The sequence below is a fragment of the Asparagus officinalis genome, chromosome 3, assembly GCF_001876935.1.
Source record: "Asparagus officinalis chromosome 3, Aspof.V1, whole genome shotgun sequence".
Lineage (NCBI taxonomy): Eukaryota > Viridiplantae > Streptophyta > Magnoliopsida > Asparagales > Asparagaceae > Asparagus > Asparagus officinalis.
In genome coordinates, this window is record NC_033796.1 from 19,473,641 (window position 1) to 19,484,406 (window position 10,766).

The window sequence follows — 10,766 nt, forward strand, 5'->3', positions numbered from 1 at the left end:
ATGAATGAAATGAACAGGGACTTCCTTTTTTTTTTGTTAGAAAGAATAAAATAGAACAGGGCAACAAGTAGACGTTTGTGCGTTTAGCTAAACAGTATGTGATGACTTGGGCACAGTTGATTGACCATAGAATTTATATTTTGTCTATCATGTGCATATGCTTGATTTATCAACGGTTTTAAATAAAATTTTGAAAATAATATCTAAATGCTAACTTAATGCCTCTAGACGAGCAAGTGATACTCCTCAAGTAGGTATAGGCTTTGATGCCTCTTGAGGAGAATACAAGGTGCTCGGACTATTTCATCAGGAAATTAGGATGTTATTTCTCCATATAATCTACAATTTTGGATGCGAAGTATATGCGCTGGGCAATTCTCAACCTACTCACATTGGCAGGTGGTCAATGATGCACTAACTATGCGTTGGACTCACGGGCCTGTTGGCGCAAGCAAGCTGTGAGACCCACCGTGAACAACTCAATGTTGGCTAAAATCCACTATCAAAATGCTAGCACTAGTTACTTTTGGGCATTAGGTTTTTTTTCTATTTAAGCTACTAACACTTCTTCACACTAGTCTATATGGGACTAAAGTATGGGGGTGTCACATTAAATAATGTAATTTTTTAAGGTTGCAGTTGTTAGATAACTGTCAACACTTGATTTTTTGTGAGACAGATGTAAGGTTATGTAACTGATCTAAATATATAGCGGACTTGAAGATTTTATGCGAAATTTACATCCTAGGGACTTTCCCTATTGCCCTTTGTGCAAGTGTGCACCTTTAATAAAGATATTTAGCCGGATACATACTTCATGAGATTATGGTCAGAATAAAGATTGTTAAAGCGTCAAATTTCCTGATGTATATTGACATCCCACTACTTGATTTCGGATAACATTGCTACAAATATATAGTGGACTTGAAGAAAACAGCTCATAAATTCGGGGCTTAAACAATAAAAATCCAGTTCATGCTAATTACTTTCCTTTGACCTACAATTTTAATATGTGAGGAAAGTGACACTTGGAAAAAATGAGTAAAAAGGTTCGCTCATGGGGTCTATCCGCATATAGAGGCTTAATTCAGTACAAATAGAATTACAAAGGTCTATCCACAATTGAGTAATCGTACGAGAGGCATGTCTACAATTAATCTAGAAAACTTAAAATTGCAGCTCTTAGGGGCTTAATTATGTACAAATAGAATTACAAAGGTCTATCCACAATTGAGTAATAGTACGAGAGGACTGTCTACAATTAACCTAGAAAACTTAAAATTGCAGCTCTTAGGTTTCTGGATTCATTTGATCACATGGACATGGAAGGAAAAAAGAACTTAAAAGTAGAATAAATGACACTGACTAAAAGATATTCGAAAATTTGCACCACATCTTATTTAGCCATTTTGTCTTATATTAACCTCAAAAAAAGAAAATAATCAACATCACAGTTTTCACGGGTCTAGATTAAATAGTTACTTGTCGTGAATATTATAATACCTGGAATTATTAAGAAAAGCTAGCTACATTACTTATGCTAGTGTTGAGATATTAATTTCAAAAATTTAGCTCTTTTTTCACGAGTAGATCGTGGGTTTTTATCTTTATAACAATTAGATAAACCTCATCAAATTGGAGAAATTTAGAGAACCAGAATATGTAGAAATATTGTGGCTAGATCTACTACATTTTCCGTGAGAGGCACTACGAACTAGTATGACTTGTTTGTCAAAATACATTAATTACCATTGAAAAACCCTAAAATTTAAGGACCTCATGCGAAGATGAGCGGAATTGAGGTGCCCTTCCTTCTGGATCATATAGAGAGCTTCTGTGAGGGAGGTGTTGAGAACCGTGAGGGTCGGCTTATTGGAGACCTCCCTCCTACGATCCCTCCTGTATGCCTGTTTGGCATGGGATCGATTCTGGGTGGATCCTTCGCCGCCTCCTCTCTTGGAGAGGGGTTGGCCTCTATTGCTTGTGTTTGTTTTTGCTTCAGCCGCTCTAGCGGCCTTCTTGTAAGCTCGGACGTATTCCACGTCTATGTATCCATGAGTCTTGGCCATCAACTGCTCATAGTTGGTGACTCGTACGTTTCTTAACGAGCGAGTCGGCCACCTCATTGGTCTCCAAGCCGGCCACGACAGCAGAGATGGCGACCGCACCGCTAGGGTCAAGGTCATCATAATATAAGTTTTTGATTCAAAATCATAGAAATGGTGTTGGTTGTTTTGTTGGCCCAATAAGTTGGCCCATTCCACTAAATGCCCAGCTCCCCCACTTGTGCCCTAGCCCCTCTATTTTCCCTCACCTACCCGAGTAGATGACAGTGATCCAGAGGTGGATGAAGTCATTATGGCTGATACACCTCCCAATGGCAATAACGCTGGGGGTGGTTTAACGGATCCTCCCAATAACGATATTGGGGGTGGTTCAATAGCACCTCTCACTGGGGGTGGTCCAATTATCTTTACTCGACATCATTCAGAAAGAAATGAAGACGATGACGGGAAAATGCAAAAACTTGAAGACAAAATCAATGCTTTGATGACGGCTCAAGAAGTTAAGAAGACGGGTATTCCATGTCCTTATCCGAGGGAATGGGATTCAATACCATACCCGACCAAATTCAATCTGATTAACTTCACACCGTTTGAAGGGAAGAGTTCGCCGATTCAACACTTGATTTATTTCAAGTCTCATTTGGGCATAATCTCTGGAAACGAGGCCTTAATGATCCGGTCGTTCGTTGGCACCCTTCGTGGGCCTGCCTTCGATTGGTACCGACGGCTCAAGCCAGAGAGCATCAATTGCTGGGATGACATGGAAAGTTTGTTCCTCAGCAACTTCTTCGATGATGACACCGAAGTGTCAATCGGAACGCTTTTGGATGAGAAGCAAAAAGACGGAGAGTCAGTCGACGATTTTATCAAACGCTTCTGTGGCAAAGCAATAAATTGCAGAGATCCTATTACAGAGGAGTTCATCCTGCAAACATGTCACAATAACCTCTCCATCGATGTCCTGGAAGCTCTGGGGGTTGTGCCATCCACAACTTGGAAGGAGTTAAAATCTCGGGGTGAACAAGCTGAGCACTTTCTTAAAAGAAAGAAAGCTGAGAGAGGCCAACCAATGACATCTGCAATCATTGAGAATGCGACTCTTGATCCGAGGTTTCAAAAGGAGTATTCTTTCGAAGATGAAAACCCCCCAGCCATATTGGAATACCTCATCGCTAATGACAAAATCGAGCTACCACCTATTAAAGATCAGGATGGAGCTAAAAGGATTACTGATCCAAACTATTGTGCGTACCACAGAAGGATTCTTCATCCCACCGAGATTTGCTTTGGACTCAAAAACAAGATCCAAGCCCTAATTGACTCCGGCGTCATAACGACGAAAGAAGTCAAGTAAAGACGACCAATTGACTCCGGCGTCATAACGACGAAAGAAGTCGAGTAAAGACGACCATACAACTCCAGTGGGTGCACGAGTATAAACTGTTTCCCCACACTCCGAAAAGTATACGAGTATAAACTGCTCCTTAATACTCCAACAGGTATATGAGTCTAAACTATTTCCTTTCTTTCACGGGAAGTTCCTGAAGAATGCCATGCATGGTACTTTTAAGGATAACCCGATCATATAGCTAAACATAATGATAAACTCAGTTTCGCAAGAAAAAGCTGGGGGTGGGTGGTTCATGTAACGGAAGTTCCCGAAAGAATGCTATATGTAATTTTCTTAGGAATAACCCGATCATTACAAACAAAGTGTTAAACACTACATCCCCACGGTGATTTCCGAATATTCATTTGCTGAGATGAGATTCGATCACTTCGTTGGATCAATCTTCCCTCTCAAACCCTCCTTTGGTCAAACCTTTAAACAGTTAGGACCAAAGCCAAAATCCCCTCTCGATTCCTTCCATGAACGAGAGGTCCACAAATTGAACGATCAAACCTTTAAACAGTTAGGATCGTCTCAAATCCCCATGTTGGTCAAACCTTTAAACAGTTAATACCAAAGCCAAAATCCCCTCTCGATTCGTTTCATGAACGAGAGGTCCACAAATTGAACGATCAAACCTTTAAACAGTTAGGATCGTCTCAAATTCCCATCTTGGTCAAACCTTTAAACAGTTAGGACCAAAACCAAAATCCCCTCTCGATTCGTTCCATGAACGAGAGGTCCACAAATTGAACGATCAAACCTTTAAACAGTTAGGATCGTCTCAAAACTCCAACTTGGTCAAACCTTACTACAGTTAGGACCAAAACCAAAATCCCCTTTCGATTCCTTCCATGAACGAAAGGTCCACAAATTGAACGATCAAACCTTCCTACGGTTAAGATCGTCTCAAAATTCCCATTTTGGTCAAACCTTTAAACAGTTAGGACCAAAGCCAAAATCCCCTCTCGATTCGTTCCATGAACGAGAGGTCCACAAATTGAACGATCAAACCTTTAAACAATTAGGATCGTCTCAAATTCCCATCTTGGTCAAACCTTTAAACAGTTAGGACCAAAGCCAAAATCCCCTCTCGATTCGTTCCATGAACGAGAGGTCCACAAATTGAACGATCAAACCTTTAAACAGTTAGGATCGTCTCAAATTCCCATCTTGGTCAAACCTTTAAACAGTTAGGACCAAAGCCAAAATCCCCTCTCGATTCGTTCCATGAACGAGAGGTCCACAAATTGAACGATCAAACCTTTAAACAGTTAGGATCGTCTCAAATTCCCATCTTGGTCAAACCTTTAAACAGTTAGGACCAAAGCCAAAATCCCCTCTCGATTCGTTCCATGAACGAGAGGTCCACAAATTGAACGATCAAACCTTTAAACAGTTAGGATCGTCTCAAATTCCCATCTTGGTCAAACCTTTAAACAGTTAGGACCAAAGCCAAAATCCCCTCTCGATTCGTTCCATGAACGAGAGGTCCACAAATTGAACGATCAAACCTTTAAACAGTTAGGATCGTCTCAAATTCCCATCTTGGTCAAACCTTTAAACAGTTAGGACCAAAGCCAAAATCCCCTCTCGATTCGTTCCATGAACGAGAGGTCCACAAATTGAACGATCAAACCTTTAAACAGTTAGGATCGTCTCAAATTCCCATCTTGGTCAAACCTTTAAACAGTTAGGACCAAAGCCAAAATCCCCTCTCGATTCGTTCCATGAACGAGAGGTCCACAAATTGAACGATCAAACCCAGCTCCCCCACTTGTGCCCTAGCCCCTCTCTTTTCTTCACCTACCCGATGGTTCTCACCCCCTCCTAAGTCTTCGTGATCTGATGGCCGCCGCTTGCTCCCATCCGTAGGTCGGCTCCCTCCTTCGTTTTCTTCCCTAGCTCCTCTCCCTTGTCGGCTGCCCCCATCCCTATATATGGGTAATGGGTTGGTAGTAGCTTGGGAGAGGGAGGAAGAGGAAGAAGAGATAGAGAGGTGAAGATTTGAGCTTGAGCTCTCCTCTGATTTGTGTGATCTCTCTCTTTCTGTGAGCTTTGTGCTCCTGTGGGCTTTGTGCTCTCAACCCCTTTGTGCGATCCTCTTTGTGAGTGACGGTTGGAGGAGATCAGTGAACTCTCCCTTTGTGTTCTTGGTGGTGCACTGTGAGAGAAGAACAGGACTGATTGTGCAGACCTCTGAGCCAAACAACAGCGACTAGATCCTCAACAAATAGGAAAGTGAGACGTGTGTTACCTTGGGTTAGGGTGAGATGAAAAGAGATAATTGGTTCCCACTTAATACTTGAATTCTCTCTGATTTTATAAACTCAGAAAGAACCGCCGCGCGAACCAGTAACACAACCCGTTTATAGAGTGGAGTATAATTTTGTCCCAGATTCCCAACTGAACTTGGAGTCCCGGTGGAAATAATTTATCGATGTGATTATATATGACTTGTTTCCAATTAATCGGCGCCGGTAATAATTTTACCCATATTGAAAGTTGAATGTGAATATAAGTTATAATTGGAATCGCATCAATATCAACTCTAATTAGAAGAGGATTAGAACTTTAATAATTCTGATTAAAGAACTTGAACTGAAAATAGTGAGCAATAGATTTTTAAGGTGGATTGTTCATGGTAATCCTTTCTCATCTTTGACCGATTTTGGGAGTCCTTATGAAGCCCTCGTTTCATTACCACCACGTGCCTTTATTTTCTTTTTCTTTTCGGTTTCATAATGAGCGTATGAGCTCAGGAACAACGTTTTCTTCCAATAACCTGGCACTCTTAATATTTTGGCTCCTACTCTCGTCGAGTATTGCTTCGACTCATTTTCATCATCGATCGCGGTACTTCGCGACTCTTGGCAACGTTGAAGTTATATTTCTTCAGCCTTACATTTGAAACAAAAGAAGCAAAAGAGTCTTTCTGATCAAATTCAGACATCTGATGGTATGTTTATTTTTATTTTAGTATTTCATCAGCGTACGCGAGAACAGAAGATCCTTGCGGAACAAAGAGACCCTTTGATTCAAATACCAATATCAGTCTTTTAAATTTTCTAATCTTTTCCTCTTATCTCTTCTTCGCATTCACCCCCATTCTTCTTTATGTACGTTTTGTATCTATTTTTTTAGTTAAGAAATTTCCTAAATATTGTGTCCTTGTTCTTAAAAGAAAGAGAGAGAATACAACGTGAACGGTTGCCAGGGGGAAAAAAAATGAAACGCCAAAATCAAGCAAGGATTCCCGGAACCAGGCTTTATCGATCGCACATGAGCTTGAGGGTCCATACTACTAAATTGTTCACATCAAACATTTATAAACATTATACACTCAAATAAATACCAGATAAGAACCCCTCTTAGATCTTTGGTCCACCTTAATTGCCTCAAACGTAGGTCAGAAAATACTAGATGACAAATGCCGGCTTGATCTAATAAATGTGGACCAAGATTAGAACAAGCAAATATAAATTATGTCACACTTTCGTTAGTCAGCAGTCATCTATTTTTGACCTAACAAGCCCTATGTTCACATCTTGTGACTTTGTTGCTTCCACCTGACGCAACACAAACAAACTTTGTGGAAGATTTTCCTGCCAAAGTAAATGAAAGTTGTTGTCATAAGATTTGTCCATCCATATACATGAAGTTGGCTAGAGGTACTTGTGCTAGCGTCATTATGACATAGTTTTTACATCATCTTATTCTTTTATCCTCATCCTTGATCACCTCCTCTTTACTTCGCATTATTGGCACAATTCTTCATTTTTTAACATTTATATTTCACCATCAAAATGTTAATTTATCACGGTATCTTTCTTGAACCATATTCATTTATGTTTCTTATTCAAGACAAATCATAATTATTCACCAAATACTAAACAGTTTTGATGGAAGAAAACTATTCTGGATTCTGATGACAATTGATTCAATATACTGATTTGTGTCAGCACTGCATCAATCGGTTTCTTTGTGTCAATATTTTATTGTCGTTGCATCCAATACTGGCTGCAAGCCATATATGGAATCTTGGCTTGCTATAAATACTAACAATGTTTTTCTTTTTTGGGTGTCTTATTGTTAAATCTACATCATTAATTAAAATCAAGCGAAGTAGACTCCTTGTCCTTTATATATCATGTACTATGATACCAAGAAGGATATTACCAATATTTTTAAACTATTAAAGTTATGACCATATGGTCATTACCGCAGTCAGCTTTGTAAAGTTTTCAATTGCTTGGGATGGAACAACTTTTTTGGCTTGAAAGTTTTAAGAAAAGATGAGCACTAACAAGTCTAGAGCCACAGAATTGAACGCTGAAGATTAAGCTTCTTAATTTATTGTAATGTTTAAGGTGAAGAAGAAACCTTGACTTTGGTCCTACACGAAAGTAGAGCCTTTAAGACTCCAACCACCCTCTTCTTTATATTTCACACAGAGAGTTTACAGAGAAACAAACTCATGGATTCAGTTCCTACTCTTCATCTCTTGCTCTCCTTCCTCATCTTCTCCTCTTTCAACAGCAGTTTACTCATCAAAGCATCTGATTCAATCTCAAGAGGGCAGTTTCTCTCTGGCAACAATACCATAACCTCCAAAGGTGCAAAATTTGAGCTTGGCTTCTTCAAACCAGGTTCCTCTAAAAACTACTACATAGGCATCTGGTACAAAAACATCCCAGTCCAAACCATCATCTGGGTTGCAAACAGAGAAACCCCAGTTACCAATCCTTCAACTTCAAAGCTCAAATTTTCAAAAACTGGCAATTTAGCCCTCTACAATAACAGCTCAAGCACCCCAGTTTGGTCATCCAATTCATCTTCCTCCACTCCAGAATCAATCTCTGCCGTCCTTCTTGATACTGGAAATCTAGTACTAATCAACGGGTCAGACTCTGATTCGTATCTCTGGCAGAGTTTCGATCACCCAACCGATACTTGGATGCCTGGGGGCTGGCTCGGTGTGAACAAGATCACCAGAGAGTATCAGAGCCTGACATCTTGGAAAAACCCTGATGACCCTGCACCGGGATTGTTTGCTCAGAGTATGGACCCTGATGGATCTAATCAGTATGTTATACTCTGGAATGGGTCTGAAATATATTGGACTAGTGGTCTCTGGAATGGCCAGTTCTTTAGCAATGTCCCCGGAACTAAAGAACATACAGTTTTCAATTTCAGTTTTATTGATAATAGCAAGCGAAAGTTTGCGACTTATACAATTTTGGCGAACTCGGTGATTACAAGATGTGTTATGGATTCAACTGGGCAAGTTTTACAATGGTACTGGCTTAAGGAACAGTGGCAACCTGTATTCACTCAGCCACTGCATCATTGTGATGTTTACTCTTTGTGTGGGCCTTTTGGTGTGTGTGATGAGAAAAGCTCGAGTATTTGTCGGTGTTCTGATGGATTTCACCCAGCAAATGATCGAGATTGGGAACTGAATGATTGGACTCTGGGGTGTTCAAGGAAATCCCGGTTGCAGTGTGGAGACAAAGACGGGTTTTTGGAGATGGCTAATGTGAAATTGCCTGCAGATCGAGAGAATTTGATGGTTCATAGTAGCAAAGAATGCGAATCCAAATGCATGAACAATTGTTCTTGCAATGCTTATGCTTATGATAGCGGTGGTTGCTCGATTTGGAAGGGCGATCTTCGAAATCTTCAGCAATTGCATGATGGGGATATCGGAGGTAGTACTCTTTTTATTCGTCTTTTAGCTACTGATATCCCGACTTCAGGAAATTCACATCACAACGCAATACCACTTATCCTCGGTGTGGTATTTGGTGTTATTGCAATCATCTGTGTTGTGTTTGCGCTAGCTTTCGTTTATCGCAGGAGGAAGCGAGCTCAAGCATTGAAGCAAGTAGAGGGTTCACTGATTCAATTCAGATTCAGCGAGCTGCAGAGGATGACCAAGAACTTTTCAGAGAAATTAGGCAGTGGAGGTTTTGGTACAGTTTTTAAAGGCACAATGCCAGACTCAACTGCTATCGCTGTTAAAAAGCTAGAAGGTCTCAGGCAAGGAGAGAAGCAATTCCGAACAGAAGTAAGCACTCTAGGAGCCGTTCAACATGTCAATTTAGTCCGTCTTCGTGGTTTCTGCTACAAAGGCAGTGACAGACTTCTCGTCTATGATTACATGAAAGAAGGATCATTAGACTCTCAACTCTTTCGCGATAATCCAACATTTTTAAATTGGGTGACAAGGTTTCAAATTATTCTCGGGACTGCAAGGGGATTGGCTTACCTCCACGAGAAATGCAGAGAGTGCATCGTTCATTGTGACGTTAAGCCAGACAACATTCTTTTAGACGATGGGTTTTGTGCAAAAGTAGCGGATTTTGGCATGGCAAAGCTAATCGGCCGAGATTTCAGTCGTGTATTAACAACTATGAGAGGGACTGTAGGATATCTCGCACCTGAATGGATTTCGGGATTACCCATCACGCCAAAGGTCGATGTTTACAGCTTTGGAATGATGTTGTTTGAGATTGTTTCAGGTAGAAGGAATACTATGCATGCAGAGGATGGGAGTTTAAGCTTTTACCCTTCTTGGGCCGCGAGAAAGATTATTGAAGGGGAGGTGATGAGCGTATTGGATGAGAGATTGGAGAATGTTGCGGATATTGACGAACTGAGCAGGGTCTGTAAAGTTGCGGTTTGGTGCATTCAGGATTTGGAGGATCACAGGCCAGCGATGGGGCAAGTAGTGCAGACACTAGAGGGGGCTCTTGAGGTTAACATGCCTCCAATTCCTGTTGCACTGCAGAATATTGGACAAGAGCAGGAGCCACTGCATTACTTTTCGACCTAATCAAACGGAGGTTTCAGTTTCGTGGCCTCAAGTACCATAAGGAATGTTTCGCTGATAATGATAAGTACTTCCTATGAGGATGTTATCAAATGTGATAATCGATGTAAAGTTTGTAATAGACGTAGAGATATATGTTAGTAATGTTACTATGTGTTGTCCAGTAGTTTTCTACATAATAAAACTAGCTTCAAATCCCCTCTTTTGATTCATCTAGTCACTTGTCTAACTAAGAATACACAACAAGTCTACTGTGGGAATCAAATCCCTAATTAGACCTTTTTAAACATCATCTTTAATTGTTCACGGAGATATAGGTGAATGCTTGAGCGTAAAAGCTTGGAGTTTGCAGAGGTGCCTGATCCTGGTGGTGCCCGTGTGCCACTTTAGCATGGTCATAAAGCCACATGCATTGGACAAAGACATCTTAGACTCAAAAGTCTGGAGAGAAAACGTAGAGATAGAGGCTGATGTC

General features: G+C 40.6%; 1 protein-coding gene across 1 annotated transcript; it reads left to right on the forward strand.

The window, feature by feature from the left end:
* Nucleotides 7,909–10,489, forward strand: LOC109833265 (G-type lectin S-receptor-like serine/threonine-protein kinase At2g19130). The gene has a single exon (XM_020400877.1). It carries the CDS (start codon nt 7,934–7,936, stop codon nt 10,292–10,294), a length of 2,361 nt encoding a protein of 786 aa, XP_020256466.1. The 5' UTR covers nt 7,909–7,933; the 3' UTR covers nt 10,295–10,489.

What these genes read in the sequence shown, in the direction of transcription:
- LOC109833265 (XM_020400877.1), top strand. Translation starts at nt 7,934, where the DNA reads ATGGATTCAGTTCCTACTCTTCATCTCTTGCTCTCCTTCCTCATCTTC.